Raw genomic sequence first — 22,479 nt, 5'->3', positions numbered from 1 at the left:
CTTTATATACAAATAAATATATTTAACCTAGAAATTTACAGTAGTCTTTGTCATCACCCAGAAAAGCAAAAACATAAGATAATAACACAGGAACAGCATGAGGTAAATCTAAAACATCATGCAGAACACACAGAAGGAAAAAAGGAGGGAAAAAAAGGGAAACGCCCCCTTTATACTTACCGCAACCAGTTGCGGCAGCTTGAGTTCAGACGCCATGTGGCTCGTTGCGCCACGTGGTGGGACACTACATTGCTTATCGTGGTCATGCCGCCACTAGCAGCAGAATGCTGCAAGTTCATTGTGCTGGTGCAGCCGCTCACATGCGCAATGGCACAACACAACGCAGAAGATGCCAAGTAGCGGCGGAACTGGTGTTGGGGCATGGGAGCCGTGGCTGCAGTGGTCCTAAGGTAAGGGGGTAAGACCTGGTGCTTATTTTGGAGCCGAAAATAAAATAAGACCAGGTCTTATTTTTGGGGAAACACGATATGTAAAACTGAAAAGGTTTGCTTTGATGTTATTACTGAAGGGAGTCGGAAGTCAATGCCTTTTTCTTTCATCCTTTTTCACATTTTCCCTTCCCCTTTCCTTTCTCTGTTTTCCCTTCTTTTTGCTTTTGTATTTTTTTTTTTTTGTATGTTATATCATAAATCAATAAAAGGTAAAAAAAAAACACAACACGAATAACTTTTGTCAATGCAAACGCCAAAGGTAGGTAGGGATTTGAAAACTTAAGACATCAAAGATGTATATGGAGATTCTCAAACATCCAGGTTGCGGTTGTCCCAAAGGTGCATTTATCAAAAGGCAACTGGACTTGCTTTGTTTTTCCTTGAAGACGTTTCGTTTTTCATCCATGAAGTTTCTTCAGTTCCATCCTGATGAGAAACGAAACGTCTTCAAGGAAAAACAAGAAATTCCACTTGGCTTTTGAAAAAAGCATCTTTGGGATAAGACATTCAGACAACATTAGGGTGCAGAAAGCTGGCTTAGACATCGTATAGGGAAAATGGTGAAATATTTCAAGAGGAAACATTCCAACCTAAGTGGTGAGTTTGTCAAGTGCTGAGCACATTGTAAGCCGCCCTGAGTCTTCGGAGAAGGGCGGCATATAAATCAAAATTTAATTTATTTTTTTTTAAAAAAAGACGTTTGTTAAGTTAATTTTGCTCCATTTTGTGACCTTTCTTGCCTCAGTTGTTATGTGAATTACCAGTTGTTAAATTAGCAACATTGTTGTTAAGTGAATCTGGTTTTCCCATTGACGTTGCTTGTCGGAAGGTTGCAAAAGGTGATCACGTGACCCTGGGACACTACAACGGTCATAAATGCGAATTGGTTCCCAAGTGTCTGAATTTTTTTTAAATAAATTTTATTAAAGCATTTTGTTATAGTTCAAAAAAGAAAAAGAAAAATCAAAATCAAAAACAGATGTATAATAATTTTTCTATCACGGTGTAACATCACCAAAATAACCCTATATATATATACACACACCAATAATCAGAGTAAAAATAAAAATATTTACAGATATTTATATTTACCTCTTTTACCCTTAATAATCAGTTTTGTTAGTCTATCGGACTCTGCACATTCCATGATTTTATAAATTATTTTTGAGTCCGTTGGTAAGTCCTCATTCTTCCATTCTTGTGCGAATGCCAGTGTCTGAATTTGACCATGGAGATGTTGCAACGGTTGTAAGTGCAAAAAACGGACATAAGTCACTTTTTTCAATGCCGTTGTAACTTTGAACGGTCACTAAATGAATGGCTGTAAGTCGAGGGCTACCTTGACAGTTTAGTAGTTTTTCTTCTGAAATTCGTATACTTTTAAATATTTCCCGCCTCAGACCTTTTAAATAGTTAAATATTAAACACTTCTTAGCTCAGAGGTTTTCTTCAGCTTCGGAGTGATAAAGTTAATGGGATTCTCTTCTGGATCATCAAGGGATCCTTTGGCTCAACATTTATTGGGGATAATATTAGAAAAAAGTTTATGTGCGATTTCCCCCCCCACCCTTTTCTCTATAGAATAGAATAGAATAGAATAGAATAGAATAGAATAGAATAGAATAGAATAGAATAGAATAGAATTCTTTATTGGCCAAGTGTGATTGGAACCACAGAAGGAATTTGTCTTTGGTGCATATGCTCTCAGTGTACATAAAAAGGCAAGTTACACTGTTATCTTGTAAAAAAGATACACTCGTCAAGAATCACAAGGCACAACATCCAGTGGCAGTCATACGGTACAATAAGCAATCAAATCATACTAGGGAACAATCAATATCAATATAAATCGCACAGCTACAAGCAGCAAAGTTACAATCATGCAGTCACAAGTGGGAGGAGATGGGCAACCGGAACAATGAGAAGACCAATAGCAATAGTAACGCAGCCTGATGTGAATAGTTTGACAGTGTTGAGGGAATTATTTGTTTAGCAGAGTGATGGGGTTTGGGAAAAAACTGTTCTTGTATCTAGTTGTCTTGGTGTGCAGTGCTCTATAGCGTCCTTTTGAGGGTAGGAGTTGAAACAATTTATGTCCAGGATGCGAATGGGAGGAGCTGGACGGGGAGGGGAGAGCTTATAAGAGCTGCCAGCTTGGGATCTGCAAACTCCTGGCTGGGGTCGTTCCGGGAGGGGGATCCAGATGCATAGCCGGGAAGGAAAGAAACGTGGCCGGCGGCGATTGCGGATCCTTTCCTGCGCGCATCTATTGGGAAGCGGAGTCCAGGCGAAGGAGAGAGCTGCCCCTTTCCGATTGAGCGCCAGGTAAAAAGCTCCCTCCCTCCTTTCCTGGGAAATGCTCATGCTTCTTCGGGCGCTGCTAAAATCGCTCCTGCAATTCCCATTTTCTCCTTGGGGAGATGATGATGATGATTTTTTTTTTCCTGGCCCTTCCTGATCGTTTCCCGTCCTTTTCCTTTTCTCTGGTGCTGCTTCAGATCCAGGAGGCTTGGAGTTCAATGGATGCGAAACCAGCGGGGAGAAAAGGGGGCGATCCCTCCCAGGAGCCCTTGTTTCGGGGAGTTGCTCAAGAGGAGCCGCCTCCAGAGAGAGCATCGGGGAAAGGCTCCTTCTGATGCCCTCGTTGCTTTCATCCCTTCAATTCGTTTCCATTCTCCAATTTAACTGGGTTTTTAAAGTCTTGGGTGCATTTAAGAAGTCTTGGGTGCGTTTAAAAAGGTATCACCCTTTTCCTGTGGGCCATTGTTTCTCAAACCTGGCAACCTTATGACATGTGGGCTTCAGCTCCCAGAATTCCCCATGCGTGTTGAAGTCCACATATCTTGCAGCTCCCAAGATTGAGAAACGTTGCTGCAGGCTAGAGTTAGGGAACTAGGACCCTTTAGGACTGGTGGACTTCAACTCCCAGAATTCCTCAGCCAGCTGTGTCAGGAATTCTGGGAGTTGAAGTCCACCCGTCATAAAAGGGCCATACTTTTTCACTTTTAGAGTAGGCTATTCCAAAAGGCAACTCCCAGCTGTGAAAAAAAGAGCTTTTGTAGTCTTCGTTGATTATCTGATAAGGGAAGGTGAACATTATAGAAACATAGAATAAGAGTTGGTACTTTAATAAGGTGACCAGATTTTAACATTGGTATAAAGCGGGACACCCACCATTTTGTGGGCGTGGCTTGGAGGTCATGCGACTGGTGGGTGTGGCTAGCTGGTCATGTGACCGGGTGGCCATGGCTATGTGTATAGAAAAAAGTCAGTTCTGACAGGTCCTCGCACTTTTGACTTGTCCTCACACTTATGACCATCCACACATTTATGCCAGTGCAGCATTCTTAACAACTGTGTCACTCATTTCACAACTGCTTCTCTGCACCATGATGACAAGACAGGGCAAAAATGTAAAATGTGAGGACAGTCGTAAGTTTGAGGACTGGTCAAAAGTGCGAGGACCAGTCAAAAATAACTTTTTCAGCCCTCTGAGTAATCCATATGCATAAAAGGATACAGCAATAGAGAGGGATGAAGGAAGGGAAGGGAAATTAGAGTAGGAGTGAGGGTAAGAGAGGGAGGAAGAGAGGAGGAGAAGGAGAACGGAAGAGAAAGTAGGGAGGAGAAGAAGAGGGTGTGGGGAAGAGAAAGTAAGAAGGAAAGAAAAAGAGAGGTGGTAGGTTTGAGGAGAAAGATTGCTGTACAAAAAAAAAGATGAAAGGGAAGAAAGCCAACCCCAAACAAATATAAAGATATTAAGATAAAGAATGAATTGTTAAACTTTAAAGAATAAAAGAGAACAAATGTGAATAAATAGCAATAATTAGAAACACACATACAAACATACAATGTATTTTCTTTGAACAGAATATTTGGCTGGTTCACAAATTTAAACAGTGTTTAGTCATTTCAATTAAATTTACAATTTCTATATTTCCTTTTTGCCATATTTATTCCTCATCTATTTTTTTAAAAAAACAATATTAGCCTTCATCCTCATCTCTAATCTTAATCAAATTCAATTTTCCCCTTCTATTCTATATTATACCCCTTCCCATTGTCATCTATTTTTATATCCATCCTCACATTGGTTAATTATGTAATACAGTTGTTTAATACAAATTCAACATTTTAATATAAATCAATTAGTTACATAACTATCTTTTTTGTATATTAATCAATATGAACATGAATATTCCAATTATTTCCATGCAATCCAATTTCTTACAGATCAATTAATTATATTTACCAATAATAATAAACCAAATAATTTCCCCCATATATTCCTCCAAACCACAACTTAACCATTCCTGCTTTCAACACAATATACAATTAATAGTATCTCAATTATTACAATTCCCTAGTTAAATAGAGCTTTTTTTCTTTTGTGTTTTAAAATCTTGAACTCTCCTCTTTTGCCCTAAATTTCCCATTGTTTGCAGTTTTGCACCTACCTATTTTGGTGAGGAAAAAGAAAAAGAAATTTTTCTCTGCCTCATTTTGCCACATTGCAGCAAAGACCCTTCTTTACTTTCAGTTTCGCTTTTTCAGCATAGTTAGGGGAAAAGAGCCTTGGTAGTACAGGGGTTTAAGGCACCCTGTTATTAAGCTTATTAAGACCAGCTGCCTGCAATTACTTCAGGGTTCGAATCTCGCCAAGGCTCAAGGTTGACTCAGCCTTCCATCCTTTCTAAGGTAGGTAAATTGAGGACCCAGTTGTGGGGGCAATAAGCTGACTTTGTATAAATATACAAAAGGATGAAGGCTATTGCTGAGCACATTGTAAGCCGCCCTGAGTCTTCGGAGAAGGGCGGCATATAAATCAAATAAAAATAAAAAAAAAAAAAAAATAAAAGAATCTCCAGCACTCTGCAGCTAGCAACTACAGAGCCCTGAGCAAAACAGCTGAGAGCAAATCAGCTGAGAGTGGGGAAGCCGAGCTAATCAACTTGTGCTAATTAACCTATGCTGAAGCTTTAAGGGGCTGTTTTTTCTATTTTTGCAGGCATCGGTCTACTCATTTGTTTTCTTTTAACACTGATCAGCTGTAGGGCGGCCCTTTGAAGCCCCGCGGTAAGAGTTTAAATAGTTTTTTTCCCTCTAGCCATCAGCTGGGACTCAAGAGGCAGCCGGGAGCAACCCACCACTGCGCCGTGCATTCTTTCCAAAAATTGGGACTTTTTTAAAATGCCGCAGGACGCGGGACAAATTGTTCAAAAGCGGGACTGTCCTGCCAAAAGTGGGACGTCTGGTCATCTTATACTTTAATGCACACATTCATGGCTCAGAGAGGTTCCTCTGAATCCAATCCCCTGGTCCTTCCACACCTTTCAGTTTTCCTCTCACCCAGGCTGAGCTTCTTTGTATTGTTATTATGGCTGCCAGGCACTCACATTAAGTGTTTCCAAAGTTAGCCTAGAAATAGGCTAAAATCAGCTTTTTGCATTATATGCTCAAGAATATCATTAGAATGTTTGATAGCAAATTATTCTTTTGCTGTTTTGTTTTTTCACTCCTAGACACTCTCATGGCCTCGTCTTCATCTCCTGGAACTTCAGTTCTTTGTAGTGGAGGATTAGCAGCGGTTGAGCTTCCAACGCAGGTAGGAAGATTCTCCTCTTCCTTCCCCAGATGTGCCAATCTCCCAATAACAGAATAACACAATTGGAAGGGATCTTGGAGATCTAGTAAAATCCTCTGTTTCAAGCAGGAGACTTTATACCAGTGATGGTTCATCTTTTTGGCACCGAGTGCCCAAAGCATGTGGGCATCCCCCGCGCATGCACCACACCGTCCCCCTGTGCATGCGCCCCATCCTCCGTATGCACCTCCCCGTGCATGCGCAGCAGAGACCCGAAGATCAGCTGGCTGGCGGGAGGCATGCAGACATCTACGGTGGAGCTGGGGTGGGGTTGGTGGCTGGCATGCCTGCAGGGAGGGCTCTCTGTAGCACGTGTGCCATAGTTTCACCACCACGGCCCTATACCATTTTATACAAGTAGGTGTCCAGTCTCTCCTTAAAAACCTTCAGCCCACAATTTCTTCTTTTTTTAAAATAAATTTTCATTCATAAACATTTTTTAAAAACAGTGCATTGTCAGAGTATCATTTATAAATAGATCAAAGCAGGGGTGGGTTCTACTTACCTTTACTACCGGTTCGCAGCAGGAGTGTGCGTGCGCATGTGCAGAAGCTTTTGTGCATGCGCAGATCACCCATGACGACGGTGTGGTGGGTGAGCGGAGCCTCCTGCCTGTTTTACTACCGATTCTATAGAACCGGATCGAATCGGGAGCAATCCACCACTAGATCAAAGCCAAAGAGAGTTGGTAGTAAATCTTAGGACACAAACTAATAACAATAGTAATAATATAATAGCAGTAATAATAATATAACCAAAAAGTTTAAACTAGGTTTCTTCTTACATTAGCTTATTTACATTTTTATCAATTACTATATTTATAGTTATATACCTCCTTACTTTCAATATTAATAATATAAACATTCATATTCTTATTCTCTAATTTCTACCTCTTTTCTCTATATCCATTCATAAAATTTATTCCATGTCCGATAGTATTCTGAATCTTCTTTATCTTTAATTTTTAAAGTTAGTCTGTCCATTTCAGCACAGTCCCAAATTTTTCTAATTACAACCTTGTCTGGTGGGATGTTCATATTTTTCCAGTATTTAGCATATGTAATCCTTGCTGCTGTCAGTATATGTAAGACTAAATACGTGGTCACTTTATCATAATCCTCTGGTAGTATACCTAAGAGACATGTTTCTGGTTTAAACACAATATTTTGTTCAGTTATCATTTCCAGCCAGTTATGTATGTTCTCCTAATATTTTCTTGCTTTACCGCATGTCCACCACATATGGTAATAGGTGTCTGGGGTATGGTTACATTTCCAGCATTTGGCATATAGGTTAATGAACATTTTTGCCAATCTTGCAGGTGGTAAATGCCACCTATAAAACATCTTATAGAGGTTTTCTTTGTATGCCGAGGCCATAGTCAATGAGTAATTTCTGTCCCAAAGTTTTTGCCATTTCTCTAATTCTATATTATAGCCAAATTTTTTTGCCCAAGCAATCATCGTTTCTTTAACTATTTCTTCCTCCATTTTATAGTTCAGTAAATAATTATATTTTTTTAAAATCAGGTTTTTCATCCGTCCCCATTAAAATTTTGTCAAATGCTGTTGGTTCTTTACTTACACCCCATGTTCTAACAACTTTCTCATATCTTAACTGAATCTGGAAATACGGCCACCAATCTAGATCTATCCCTTGGTTCTGTAGTTATTGCCTAGATTTAAGTTCACCCCTCTCATTTAAAATATCTTTATAAAGTACATTTTTTTCCAGATTAATGAGGTTTGGCTATATTAATGCCTCCATTGTGGAGAGCCAGATTGGTATTTTCCTATAATGTTGTGATTTAATTTTTTCCCATGTTAAGCAACGCATTCCTCACATAATGCCTCTGAAAATATTTCTGTACCGTGCTTCTACCATACCAAAGAAAAGCGTGCCAACCTAATTGCAGATCATGTCCTTCTAATAATAATAGCCTTCTGTGTTTCAGGTTTACCCATTCTTTTAACCATGTAAGAGCTGCTGCCTGATGGTATAGTTCCCAGTCTGGGAGTCCAAAGCCCCCATTAATTCTAGATTCCTGTAACATTTTCAATTTTATTCCCGGTTTTTTACCTTGCCAAGTATACTTCAGAGTCATTTTATTTACTGTAGTTCATCAAAAATTTTCTTTTCTAACTTTATTGGTATTGTTTGAAATAAAAAGAGCAATTTTGGTAATATGTTCATTTTTACAACTGCTGTTCTCCCTATCATAGATTACTGTAAATTCTTCCACCTTTCCTGGTCCAATTTAATTTGGTGTATCAATTTTATATAATTATCATATTTGGTTGTCACACACCTTGCTGTTAGATGGATACCAAGATATTTAACCTTTTTTGTTATCTGTAAACCAATTTTTTCTGTCAATACCTTTTTTTGTTTGTAAGATTTTTGACTAATACCTTAGTTTTATCTTTGTTTATTTTCATCTCTGCCACCTCTCCATATTCCTCAATTTTTTTTTATCAGTTTGGGGCCAGCAGTCCAGAACTTCTGGAGGCAACCCATTCCATTAGTTAATTGTTCTCACTGTCCAGAAGTTTCTCCTTACTTCCAGGTTGCCTTTCTCCTTGATTTGTCTCCATCCATTGTTTCTTTTCCTGCCTTTTGGTGCTTTGGAAAATAAGTTGAGCTCCTCTTGTTTGCGGCAGCCCCTCAAATATTGAAATACTGCTATCATGTCACCTCTAGTCCTTCTTTTCCCTAGACTAGCCATATCCAGTTCCTGCAGTCGTTTTTCATATGTTTTAGTCTCCAGGCCTTTAATTATGTTAGTTGTTCTTCTCTGCACTTTTCCCAAAATCTGAACATCTTTTTTTTGCAATGTGGTGACCAAAACTGAACTCAGTATTCCAGACTTGTAAACTTTTATATAAATATAAATCTATTTAACCTACCAATTTACCGCAGTCTTTGTAATCATCCAGAAAAGGAAGAACATAAGATAGTCAGGAACATCCTGAGGTAAATCTAAAACCCAGAAGGAAAAAAGGAGGGGAAAAAGGGAAACGCCCCCTTTATACTTACAGCAACCAATCAGAGCGTAGATTGCATCACACATGAGTCAGCACTCTCTAACTAATCAATTTCAATTGTGTTCTGGCCTGATGTACATTTTACTATTCCAGCTACTAAATTCAATCTCCTAACATGCTTGTTTGCCCTACTTGGAAGCTGTGGAGATTTTTCATTAAGAAGAATTCTCATTAGGAGCCTGAGTGGCGTAGGAGGCTAATGCCTCCTAAGGCAGCATTTAACATCCAGCTGCCTGCAATTACTGCGAGTTCAATTCTCCCCAGGCTCAAGGTCGACTCAGCCTTCCTTCCTTTCTAAGGTGGGTAAATTGAGGACCCAGTTTGTGGGGGCAATAAGCTGACTTTGTATAAATATACAAAAGTATGAAAGCTATTGGTTAATGCATTGTAAGCCGCTCTGAGTCTCCGGAGAAGGGCGGCATATAAATCAAAAAAATAAATAATAAATAAATAAAATAATTGCAGTGTTCATTGTTAGGAATATTCATGGAATATGTTGTGTTTTTTTTCCCTCCCTGTGTGAGAATTTGGTATCATTTGAGGATGTAGCTGTGTTTTTCTCCATGGAGGAGTGGGCCCTGCTGGATTCTAAGCAAAAAGCCTTGTACCAGGAGGTCATGCTGGAAAACAAGAGGAACATGGCCTCTTTAGGTAAGGGATTGTGTTAAGATATTGTAGTGCAAATTATATTTTTTTAAATTAATGCATGTGAAGCCCTCCAGCATGATTATTTGTTTTATGTTGCTGTATTCTTCTCTAAACTGCTGATTTCCAAATTTGCAAGCTATTTATCTGAGGTTTTCATCCCAGGGTGAAATCCAAATTTTTCCCCTACCGGTTTTGTGGGCGTGGCTTGGTTGGCATGGCAGGGAAAGGATACTGCAAACTCTCCATTCCCTCCCCTCCTGAGGGATGGATATTGCAAAATCTCCATTCCTACCCCACTCTGGGCCAGCCAGAGGTGGTATTTGCCGGTTCTCCGAACTACTCAAAATTTCCGCTACCGGTTCTCCAGAACCTGTTAGAACCTGCTGGATTTCACCCCTGTTTTCATCCTTTTCTAAGAAGCCTGGCTTTTCTTCACAAATGGACAGTATGGAGAGTACTGGCCTTCACAATCCACTTGCTCCCGTTTGTTAAGAATCAGATTCAATCTTGTACATGCTGTGCATGAAGGGAAAAAATAACCAAGTAGAACTGGTTAAGAACAAAGATGGAATATATAAGCCAAAGTTTAATACAATACTGTAAATAAAAGACTTTCGAACACTGCACTACCCTGTTTCCCTGAAAATAAGCCCTCCCCGAAAACATTTAAACGCATACGCAGCTGGTCCCCGCAATTTCCTCTGGTTAGGGTTAGGGAAACAGAGCTGGAAATCAGGAGAAGACGGCAAGAAGGGGAGCATCTTGCTCCACGCGGCGCAAAATAATAAGACCTCCCCGAAAATAAGACTAAGTGCTTATTTTAGGGCTCAAAAAAATATAAGACAGGGTCTTATTTTCGGGGAAACACGGTATATGGCTGCTAGCAGCGACCCTTGCTATACTTTTGTCAAGGGAAAGAAATGGTCGACAGAGAAGGAAAACACATTCCTGCACTACAGTTCTTCCTCCCTCCACCCTAACATTGATCTTACTAAACAGTTCTGAGCCAGTCTCTCTCTCTCTCTCCAGGACAAGATACTGTACCTTTCCATCAACTCTTGCCTCTTAGGCAAGGAGTGTCTTCCCAAGGAAAGCGACCAAGCTCTACTCCAGCTCAACATGGAGGTAAGAAACGAAGGAAAAGTGTCAATTTGGACTTGAAAAGGAAAATAATTAGAGCTCATGTGGAGGGGAAGAAGATAAAGACCATAGGAGAAGAAGAAGGACTGGCCTTTCCCACCATATGTATTAAGGATTGAGAAAAGATAACAGAGGCGATTAAATCAGCTCCAGGAACAGATGCCATAATCACAAGAAATAAGACAGGCCTCATTTAAAAAACAGAACAGCTTCTTGTGCTTTGGATTGACAAACAGATCCAAAAAAAAAGTCCCATTAGTCTTCATCTGATTCAGGCAAAGGCACGCAGCATTTTTGAAATGCTAAAGCGAGGAGCGGCTGAGGAGTTACAGTGAGACCTTTGGAGCCAGCTATGGCTGGTTTGCGTGATTCCGAAAAACGATTGAATTACTATAACTTATGAACAACAAGTAAAGCGATGTGTGCTGATGAAGCTGCCCAATACTTTTCCAGACCAACTGGATGAAATTTTACTGTAAATTTATATCTACAGTAAAATTTCATTTTAACACACATATATACACACACATTAATTTATATAAAGTTTGTGCCAGCCTCTCTGACTTCATTTGGATACCTACTGAGCAATTCCCTGACTGATTTTTCTCCCCTTGTCTGAAAGAGTGGTGGACATGAGCAGCTCAGATAAAAAGCTAATTTGTTCGATTTATGCGGTAGATAAGAGTGTCCTTTTTACATTTCTACTCCTACTTAGTCTGATAAAATGGCCTAAAACCTCCACACACTGTCCTCATGAAGTTTCCCATCCTAGCCAGTTTCTGATCCTGCCTCTTGCACTTGTTTTTTAGAAGTTGTTTTCATTTTGTTGTTTTTTTGGTTTATAATGATGACACTAAAGAGCCCGATAAGAGTTCATGGGTTTATCACAAGAATTTATACTCCTTGCAGTCATCTGGTCGGAAAGAGCCAGAACTGAAGAAGCTTCTTGGATGAGAAGCGAAACATGGTCAAGGAAAAAAGAAAGTTTGACTCCCTCCTCTCTGTGGCAACCTCTGAGATCATGTCACCCCTAGTCCTTCTTTTCATTAAACTAGATGTGCCCTTCTTCATATGTTTTAGTCCCCAGCCCCCTAATCATCTTTGTTGCACTTCTCTGCACTTTTTCTAGAGTCTCAACAACTTTTTTACATCTAGAATTCTATTTTGGCTACACATGCCCAGCTATCTCTACTCCGCCCTTCCGTTACCACAGCTCTACCCAGCCTCTCTGGCAACCCTGAACACGATCCAAAATAGCTTCAGAGTTGACACCATGTTTTGAACCAATGGGATTTTGGAGGAAGTTTGATCCTGTTCAAATACAGCAATGGTGCTTGATCCCTTTTGCATCTAAGTTTGTTTTAACTTTTCTTTTTTTTTCTGTTGCAAGCAGGTGACGGATGGGAGGTGGAGGATTTTGGCCAAGAGGCAGCAGCACTTTTGCCAAAAGACAAAAAAGTTGTAAAAAAGATGTATGGAAAGCAAAGTTCTGAGGAAAACCAGTTTATGGCTGAGCTGAAGAGTTGCTCTAGTTTACCTTGTCCAGATACCAATATCTTATTGGACACAGATGATTGTCATGAAAGAGAAGTCTGTTCAAGATGTGGGAAAACACTCCAAGGTGAATCTGGATTATGTGACTGTTGCCAAAGCCCTGCTGAAGAGAAACAAGATGAAAGCAGGCAACGCTCCAGAAGGATTCCTCGTCTTGCTTTACATCAGAGAATAAAAGAAGGGAAACTCTACAAATGTACGGAGTGTGCAGAAAGCTTCAGTACAAGCCATTCCCTTTCAATGAATAAAAAGATTCACAAAGCAGAGGATCCACATAAACGTCTGGATTGTGGAAGGACCTTCAGGCAGAAAAGTCACCTTAATTCACCTAAGAAAGTCCATGAAGAGAGGAAGCAGCATCAATGCATTAATAGCGGAAACAGCTTCCAAAGCAGCGCCTCCCTTACTTCCCATCAAAGCATCCACAGAGAGGAGAGGTTGCATCAATGCAGGGAGGGTAGAATGAGGTTTACTCAGAGCAAGGAACCGAATTCCCGGGAAAAAAGTTTCACTGGGAATAAATCATGTAAATTCCTAGAATGTGGGAAGAACTTCACTGAGAAAAGTCATTTCAATTTACATAAGAGGATCCACACCGGAGAGAAGCTGTATAAATGTACAGTTTGTGGAAAATGCTTCACCAGTTCGAGGTCTCTCACTTGCCATAAAAGGCTCCACACTGGTGAGAAACCATATGAATGCCACACTTGTGGAAAGAGCTTAAATACAAAACATAGCTATATCCTACATAGCAGAACCCATACTGGGGAGAAACCATATCAGTGCCAGGAGTGTGGAAAACGCTTCAGTGATTCTGGAGAACTGACGATCCATAAAAGGATTCACACAGGGGAGAAACCATATAAGTGCACCGAGTGTGGCATGAGTTTCAGAATAAGTAGTAGCCTTGGTATCCACAAGAGGACCCACACTGGGGAGAAACCATACACATGTCATGAGTGTGGAAAAAGCTTTAATCATAATAATTCACTCAGGAGCCATAGAAGGATTCACTCAGGGGAGAAACCCTATAAATGCCTGGAGTGTGGAAAATGTTTTAGAGAGAGTGGCCAGCTTACCTCCCACATGAGGATCCACACAGGGGAGAAACCATTCAAATGCATCGACTGTGGAAAGAGTTTCAAAGATGGCAGGAATCTTACGCGCCATAAAAGAATCCACACAGGGGAGAAGCCGTATCAGTGTGTGGAATGTGGAAAGAAATTCAGAACCTGTAGTGACTTTAATTACCATAAAAAGACGCACAGCAGGAAAAAATGATGTGTGTTGGTTTGTGTTGATTCTCAAAATTTGCTTCATGCAGACAGAAGTTTTGTGGGAGATTCTATAGAAATCCATGGAGTTTTGGAAGGGCTTCCGAGCAACAGAAATGTCTTGATCCATTAAAAAGAAGTGTTGCCTTGTAGGAATTAACTTTTGGACATTAGATCTTTGTGCTAGAGTAGAGGAGAATAAGATTAGAAACAATAAGAATAGAAATGGAATAGAATATAAGAATGGGAACGGGAATGAGAATGGAATGGAATTTTCTCATTGGCCAAGTGAGGTTGGATATACGAGGAATGTGTCTCTGGTGCATATGCTCTCAGTGTACATAACATGCAACAAATGATAAACTTTTGTCAATGCGAACACCAAAGGTAGGTAGGGATTTGGAAACTAACACATCCAGATGTCTATGGAGATTCTTAGTCATCCAGGCTGTGGTTGACCCAAAGCTGCTTTTATCAAAAGGCAACTGGACTTTTTTTTTTTGCTTGAATATCGAAGAAGTTTCTGATTTCTAGTCTGAGATATGATATTAATTGTGGTTGATTTTTATTAATCCTAACTTATACAGTAGCTTGGGGCTTAGCTTATACATCTCAGATATAGGCTCTTTTTGATCAGTAAATTTAGGGAACCAGCTTTAGAAAATACAGGCAGCCCTTAACTTATGACCACAATTAAGCCCAATATTTCCATGGCTAAATAAGATAGTGGTTAAGTGAGTTTTGTTCCATTTTATAATTTTTGCCACAATTGCTCAGTTAGTATCATGATTTTAAGTGAATCTAGTTTCCCTGTTGACTTTGCCTGTCAGAAGATCTCAAACGGTGATCACATGACCTGGGACGCTCCAACTATCAAAAATACAGGCCGGTTGCCAAGTGTCCGAATTTTGATCAGGGATGCTGCAACGGTTGCGTGAAAAAAATCATAAATCATTTTTTTCAGTGCCGTTGTAACTTCAAACAGTCACTGAAAAAATGATTGTAAGATGAGGACTAATTGTAAAGCAGCAATTATTTCTTATTAAGGCAGAGTCATGAATGTTAAAGTTTTGTTTCAGTCTAACTGACAATTGCCAATTCACTGAAACCCACATTGGAAAATACAGGGAAGGAATTTCTTAACATCAAAAATCCATCAGGGCCTAGACTAGGGATCTCCAAACATGGCAACTTTAAGATTTGTGGACTTCAGTTCCCATGATTCCTCTGGCACACGTTACCATGCTGGCTGGGGAATTCTGGGAGTTGAAGTCTACGAGTCTTAAAAGTTGCCAATTTTGGATACCTCTGGCCTAGACTTATGGAATTATGGTCTGTTGTTGTTTCTAGTGCCTTCCTGCAGTAAAGTCTTTAAGTGTCCAATACATTGAAAATGGAGAAAGGATTACAGTCAATACTTGCTCTTTAAGAAAAGGATTACAAGCATAATGACACACCTGAATATTCATAATAAAAGTTACAATCTCAAAAGGGGGAAGAAGGTTTCCCTGTGTAAACGTTAGGATAGCTTTAAATAGCTTGGCTGAGCTCTATATTACATATACCGTTATGCAGGAAGACTAAGATGTTAGTGTAAAACAGGCAGGAATTAATGTAAAGATGAGATGAGAAAATTCCTTCTGACTGATTTGTAAATTGTGGGGCAAATGCTGTGTAAAGCCTTCCAGTGGACTTTGGTGGGGTACAAAGGCTTTGAGGGAGATTTACTTGTGTTACTTTTTCTGCAGAATAAAATTTTTGCTTACAATCTTGTCTTCAATGTGTTCAATTGGAGGCATGGGCACATCTGGTTACGCGCCTGGAACAGGAAAGGTAAGGAAAACCAAAAGTGCCCTTGAGTCCAGAAGAAGCTCTTTCCTTCTTTCAACCAGATGGCAAGAGCAATTCTTGAGGAGGAAATGGGGAATACTCCAGGAACCCTCTCTCTGCAAACTTCAAGCAGGCTCTCTTAGGCTTGGAGCTGTTTTACTATAGGAGAAATAGTTTGTAGAGGTAGTCCTCAATTTATGAGCACAAGTGAGCCCAAATTTTTGTTGTTAAGTGAGATGTTTGTTAAGTATAGAGCCTTGGTAGCACAGTGGACTAAAGCACTGTCATTAACATCTGCTGCTTGCAATTACTGCAAGTTCAAATCTCACCAGGCTCAAGGTTGACTCAGCCTTCCATCCTTTCAAAGGTTGGTAAAATGAGGACCCAAACTGTGGGGGCAATAACTTTGTATTTATTTATTTATTCAATTTATATCCCGCCCTTCTCCTAGTGGACTCAGGGCGGTGTAAATATACAAAAGTATGAAGGCTATTGCTTAACGCATTGTAATCCGCCCTGAGTCTCCGGAGAAGGGCGGCATATAAATTAAAAGCAAAAAAAAAAAAAAAGTCAATTTTGCTCCATTTTATGACCTTGCCACAGTTGTTAAGTGAATCCTTGCAGTTGTTAAATTAGCAATGCAGTTGTTAAGCAAAAACACTACAACAGTCATAAATGCAATTCAGTTCCCAGATGTTTGAATTTTGATCACGTGATCATGGGGATGCTGTAAGTGTTGTGTGAAAAAGGGCCGCGTAGCCATGAACTTTGCCGGGGCGCCCCCCCCTTCCCCGCCAGCCTAGCATCTCCCGAACCCGCCGGTGTTGCAGCCATGGCGGAGGGGTGGGGGGGGGGTTTAAATTGGGTTTTGATAGGGGTTTTAAAATGATCTTAGTTGGATGTTTTAAATTTGGCCGATTGATTGAATTATTTTAATAAGCTTTTAATTTTTGTTGTACATTGTTTTTACCATGGCTGTTCACCGCCCTGAGTCCCTCAGGAGAAGGGCGGTATACAAATGTAATTAAATTAAATAAACAAATAAATAAATAAATAATCACTGATTCAAGACAGCGGATTTTCTAGCAAAGACTGCCCTTTAGAGAGCATGACCACCAAGCCAAACCATGACCACACCCACCAGTCACATGACCACCAAGCTACGCCTGCCCAGTCACATGATCACTAAGCCTCTCCCACTGTCACATGACCATCAAGCCACACCAACAAAACAAGCCACGCCCACACAACCAGCAGTAAAAAAGTTTGAATACCACCACTGAGGGGGATCCACGTGCACAGCCGGGAAGGAAGGAAGGAAGGAAGCTCAGCTGGTGGGGCTGCGGTGAAAGTGGATCTTTTCCTGCGCGCATCTCTTGGAGCCTTCGGTAAGAAGCTCCCTTCCTTCCTCCTTCCTTCCCTTCGTTTTTCCCACCTGGCAATCCTGGAGGAAACTACTTGGCTGGGGTCGTTCCGGGGAGGGGGATCCAGGTGCGAGTCCGGCGGCGATCCTGGGCGCCTCTCTTGGGGAGCGGAGTCCGGGCGAGGAAGAGAGCCGCCTCTTTCCTATGGAGCGCCAGGTGAGCAGCTCCTTCCTCCCTTCCTTCCTTCCTTCTTCCCACCTGGGGAAATGCTCGGACAGGAGACCCTTCAGTGCAGCTTCTTGGGGCGCTGCTAAGATCCTCCTGCAGTCCCCACTTTCTTCTTGGGAAGATTATTATTAGTTTTTTTTTGCCAGCCCTTCCTGATCGTTTCCCGTTACTTCATTTTCTCTGGTGCCGTTTCAGATCCAGAAGACTTGGAGTTCAATGGCTGCTAAAGTGGCCGGAGGAAAAGGGGGCGATCCCTCCCAGGAGCCCTTGTTTTGGGGAGATGCTCTGGGTAAAGGCTCCTTCTGATGCCTTTTAATCTCTTTGCCCTCGTTTCTTTCATCCCTGAATTCATTTTCATTGTTCAATTTAACTGCTTTTTAAAAGTCTTTTGTGCCTTGAAAAAGTCTTTTGTGTTCATTTAAAAAGATATTGCCTTTCCTTCGGGCAACTTTATGCTTCAACTCCCAGAATTTCCCATGTGTGTTGAAGTCCACATATCTTACAGCCCCCACCATTGAGAAACGTTGCTGTAGGGGTGGGGAACTAGGGCCCTTCTTTGATTGGTGGATTTCCACTCCCAGAATTCCTGAGCCAGGTGTGTCAGGTATTCTGGGAGTTGAAGTCCAACAGCCATAAAAGGGCCATACTTCCCCACTTTTTCAGCCTAGCTCATCAGATTAGAAACATATACAATGTATTTTCATCACAGGCCAACAGATCTTCCTACAATTCTGTAAAAACAATACAACTCTGTTTCCACATTAATAACAAGCATAACGTCATGTTTTGAACAAATGGGAGTTTGGAAGAATATTGATACTGTTCAAATACAGCAATGGTGCTTGATCCTTTTCACACCTAAGTTTGCCTTAACTTTTATTTTTTTCTGTTCCAAGCAGGTGACGGATGGGAGATGGAGGATTCTGGCCAAGAGGCAGCAGCACCTTTGCCAAAAGACAAAAAAGAAGATGTAGAAAAGATGCATGGAAAGCAAAGTTCTGAGGAAAAGCAGTTAACGGGGGAGCTGGAGAATTGTTCTGGTTTTCCTCGTCGAGATCCCAATGTCTTATTAGACGGAGATGATTGCCGAGAAAAAGAAGTGTGTTCAAGGTGTGGGAAAACACTCCAATATGCATCTGGATTATGTGACTGTTGCAAAAGCCCTTCTGGAGAGAAACAAGATGAAAGCAGGCAACACTCCAGAGGGACCCTTCCTCCTCCTTTACATGAAAGCATACAAGAAGGAGTGGAAATGTACAAATGTACGGAGTGTGCAGAAAACTTCAGTACAAGCCATTCCCTTTCAATGCATAAAACGATTCACAGAACAGAGGATCCACACAAATGTCTGGATTGTGGAAGGACCTTCAGGCAGAAAAATCATCTTAATTCACATAAGAGGGTCCACGAAGAGAGCAAGCACCATCAATGCATCACCTGTGGAAAGACCTTCAGAAACAGCACCTCCCTTACTTCCCATCAAAGCATCCACAGGGAGGAGAAGTTGTATCAACGCAGGGAGGGTAGAACGAGGTTTATTCAGAGGAAGGAACTGAATTCCCGGGAAAAAAGTCCCACTGGGAATAAATCATGTAAATGCCTGGAATGTGGGAAGAGCTTCCGCTCTGCAACTCACCTCACTTACCATAAGAGGATCCACACAGGTGAAAAGCCTTATAAGTGCACCAAATGTGGCAAATGCTTCACTAGTTCGAGGTACCTCACTCGCCACAAAAGACTCCACACTGGGGAGAAACCATATGAATGCCGTACATGTGGAAAGAGCTTCAATACAAAAAATGGCTATGTTGTACATAGCAGAACCCACACTGGGGAGAAACCATATCAGTGCCAGGAGTGTGGAAAACGCTTCAGGGATTCTGGAGCACTGACGATCCATAAAAGGATTCACACAGGGGAGAAACCCTATAAGTGCACCGAGTGTGGCATGAGTTTCACAAAAAGTAGTAAACTTGGTAATCACAAGAGGATCCACACTGGGGAGAAACCATACACATGTCACGAGTGCGGAAATAGCTTTAGTCAAAATAGTTCACTCAGGTACCATAGAAGGATTCACTCAGGGGAGAAACCCTATAAATGCCTGGAGTGTGGAAAATGTTATAGAGACAGTGGCCAGCTTACCTCCCACATGACAATCCACACAGGAGAGAAGCCATTTAAATGCATCGACTGTGGAAAGAGTTTTCGACTCAGTGGTAATCTTACGCTCCATAAAAGGACCCACACAGGTGTAAAGCCTTATAAGTGCACTGAATGTGGCAAATGCTTCACTAGTTCGAGGTACCTCACTCTCCACAAAAGACTCCACACTGGGGAGAAACCATATGAATGCCGTACATGTGGAAAGAGCTTCAATACAAAAAATGGCTATGTTGTACATAGCAGAACCCACACTGGAGAGAAACCATATCAGTGCCAGGAGTGTGAAAAATGCTTCAGTGTTTCTGGAGCACTGACGATCCATAAAAGGATTCACACAGGGGAGAAACCCTTTAAGTGCATGGAGTGTGGCATGAGTTTCAGAAGAAGTGGTTGCCTTGGTATCCACAAGAGGATCCACACTGGAGAGAAACCATACACATGTTACGAGTGTGGAAAAAGCTTTAATCAAAATAATTCACTCAGGAGCCATAGAAGGATTCACTCAGGGGAGAAACCCTATAAATGCCTGGAGTGTGGGAAATGTTATAGAGAGAGTGGCAGGCTTACCTCCCACATGAGGATCCACACAGGAGAGAAACCGTTTAAATGCGTTGACTGTGGAAAGAGTTTCAAAGACAGCTGGAAGCTTACGCTCCATAAAAGAATCCACACAGGGGAGAAGCCGTATCAGTGTGTGGAGTGTGAAAAGAAATTCACAACCTCTGATGGCTTTAATCGACATAAGAAGATGCACAGCAGGAAAAGACGACGCTAATTGGTTTGTGTTGATTCTCAAAATTTGCTTCATGCCCAGGAGAATCTGTAAAAATGCATAGTGTATGGAAAAGGGGTTCTAAAGCAGTAGATGTTTTTTGATCCATTAAAAATAAGAATTTCTTCATATAATTAGGAATTAACTCTTGGATACCATGTTTTCCCCAAAATAAGACCCGGTCTTATGGTTTTTTTGGGCTCCAAAATAAGCCCTAGGGCTTTTTTTGGGAGGGGGGGAACACAATTTCAGGCTAATCAGCCCAGCTGTTCACCTTGTGCCCCCTGGCGCATGCTGAAGAGGCAGCAAGCGGGACCAGCATTATCTGGCAGCTGCTGCATCCTGCCTGTCCCTTGGTCAGCGCACTCTGCGGCTCATCTTTGCACAGTGGCACCAGCAGCAGACGGAGGCATGGGGTGGAAGGCAGGTGGTCCTAACATGCAGGCAAACTAAGATGCCCGATAACGAATTTCCTGTGGCCACTCACGCACTCCATCCTACCGACAGAATTATTTATTGGCCAAGTGTTATTGGACAGAAAAGAATTTGTTTGGAATTGGGTGCATCAGCTCTCAATGTACATACGTACAACAAATGATCATGTTTTGTGAATGCGAACAGCAAAGGTAGGTAGGGATTTGGAAACTAGCACCTCCAGATGTCTATGGAGATTCTCAGTCATCCAGGTTGCGGTTGTCCCAAAGGTACTTTTTTTCAAAAGGCAACTGCCAGGGTTCCAGATAACACCCCTGACGAAAGAAGACTCCAAGGCTTGAAGTTCCTCAAATTTCCATTTTATTAGAGATGTCATATTGGCACATCTGAGAAAACCCAAATCTGAAAGCTTCCGTTTTCCCCATCCAAAGGAAAGTCCAAGTCCCTGCCCAGCACCCACATGTCCATCACATGGGTCTAATCAAAGCACTGTCCCAACTGAAGATGCCTCCCAGTTCCAGCCCTCCAGGTGCAGGGCACAGTGTCCTTGACTCTCTGAGAAAGGAATGTTATCATGACTATATATCATCCATGCTCCATACAATCCCCCCTCCCAATTTACCACAGTAGTAAATGTGGCAGGCCTGAAGGCTTAGTTTACACATCTCAGATATAGGCTCTTTTTGATCGGTAAATTGGACAATTTAGGGAACCAGCTTTAGAAAATACAGGCAGCCCTTGGCTTATGACCACAATTAAAGCCCAACATTTCCATGGTTAAGAAAGACAGTGGTTAAGGGAGTTTTGTTCCATTTTACAACTCAAAAGGGGGAAGAGGGCAAAGTGGCATATGATTCCTTGGAGAAGGCTCAGGTTCCCCAGAGAACAAAGCCAGATGCACAGTTTGGCCTCCGACAATTGGAAGGCCAGAGTCTCATCAAGGATGGGGAACCTTGGTCATTATTTGATTTGTGGACTTCAACTCCCAAAATTCCGGTAGAAAGCGATTTCCTTGTGTTACTTTTTCTGCAGAATAAAGTTTTTGCTTACAATCTTGTCTTCAATATGTTCAGTTTGAGGCGTGGGCAATGCGTCTGGAGCAGGAAAGGTAAGGAAAAGCAAAACTGAATTTGAGTCCAGAAGGATCTCTTTCCTTCTTTCAACCAGATGGCAAGAGCAATTCTTGAGGAGGAAATGGGGAATACGCCAGGAACCCTCTCTCTGCAAATTTCAAGCAGGCTCTGTTAGGCTTGGATAGGTATAACTAGGAGGTAAATATTTTGTATAGGTAGTCCTCCAGTTACAACCGCAAGTGAGCCCCAAACTTTACTTGTTTGGTAAGTGAATTTTGCTCCATTTTGTAATTGACCTTTATTGTAAGTCAAGTGAATCATTACACTTCTTAAATTAGTAACACGGTTGTTAAGTGAATCTGGTTTTCCCATTGACTTTGCTTGTGGGAAGATCACAAGAGGTGATCACATGACCCCTGGACACTACAACAGTCATAAATGCGATTCAGTTCCCAGGTGTCTCAATTTTATTTATTTATTTATTTATTTTCAATTTATATACCGCCCTTCTCCCTGAGGACTCAGGGCGGTGCACAGCCAGAATTAAAAACATGAAATACAAATATTAAAAACAATTAAAATCTATATAAATTTGGCCCAAAATTTAAAAAAACCACAAACCAATTAAACATTTAAAAATTTTAAAAAATTTCTTCCTAAGCCAGCCCGGCTTGCTGGAAAAAGTGGGTTTTAAGGGCACGGCGGAAGGCACTGAGGTCTTGGATTCTCCTTATCTCTGGGGGCAGCTGATTCCAGAGGGTGGGTGCCCCCACAGAGAAGGCCCTCCCCCTGGGGGTCACCAGCCTACATTGTTTGGCTGATGGCATCCTGAGGAGGCCCTCTCTGTGGGAGCGC

General features: G+C 41.3%; 2 protein-coding genes across 4 annotated transcripts in view; both read left to right on the top strand.

Moving 5' to 3' along the window:
• The first annotated feature begins 2,639 nt into the window (after positions 1-2,639).
• Positions 2,640-21,603, top strand: LOC132708966 (uncharacterized). 3 transcript variants are annotated; one of them, XM_087884697.1, is made up of 7 exons: positions 2,640-2,777; positions 2,951-3,077; positions 5,975-6,057; positions 9,665-9,791; positions 10,818-10,913; positions 12,319-13,688; positions 18,851-21,597. In XM_087884697.1, exons 2-7 carry the CDS (start codon positions 2,972-2,974, stop codon positions 20,117-20,119), a joined length of 3,051 nt encoding a protein of 1,016 aa, XP_087740823.1. In that variant the 5' UTR covers positions 2,640-2,777; positions 2,951-2,971; the 3' UTR covers positions 20,120-21,597. The 3 variants fall into 3 exon arrangements, with proteins under 3 accessions (XP_087740823.1, XP_087740821.1, XP_087740822.1); XM_087884695.1 differs by lacking the exons at positions 2,951-3,077; positions 12,319-13,688 and having other exon boundaries at positions 2,645-2,777; positions 18,075-21,603; XM_087884696.1 differs by lacking the exons at positions 2,640-2,777; positions 2,951-3,077; positions 12,319-13,688 and adding an exon at positions 5,085-5,528 and having other exon boundaries at positions 18,075-21,603.
• Positions 2,694-22,479, top strand: part of LOC117668115 (uncharacterized) — a 57,411-nt gene continuing 37,625 nt past the window's right edge. The window contains exon 1 of the mRNA XM_087884620.1: positions 2,694-2,777. The gene's annotated coding sequence lies outside the window, so the exon portion shown is untranslated. The remainder of the gene's footprint in view (positions 2,778-22,479) is intronic.

The sequence above is a fragment of the Pantherophis guttatus genome, chromosome 2 (assembly GCF_059756535.1).
Source record: "Pantherophis guttatus breed Tessera chromosome 2, ASM5975653v1, whole genome shotgun sequence".
In the NCBI taxonomy this organism is placed as follows: domain Eukaryota; kingdom Metazoa; phylum Chordata; class Lepidosauria; order Squamata; family Colubridae; genus Pantherophis; species Pantherophis guttatus.
This window is presented reverse-complemented; position numbering and strand designations above follow the sequence as displayed.

Excerpts from the sequence above, each read along its gene's own strand:
- LOC132708966 (XM_087884697.1), top strand. The coding sequence starts at position 2,972 with ATGGATGCGAAACCAGCGGGGAGAAAAGGGGGCGATCCCTCCCAGGAG. Across the intron at positions 6,058-9,664 it reads CGGTTGAGCTTCCAACGCAG|AATTTGGTATCATTTGAGGA; the intron begins GTAGGAAGATTC and ends TCCCTGTGTGAG. Across the intron at positions 9,792-10,817 it reads GAGGAACATGGCCTCTTTAG|GACAAGATACTGTACCTTTC; the intron begins GTAAGGGATTGT and ends CTCTCTCTCCAG.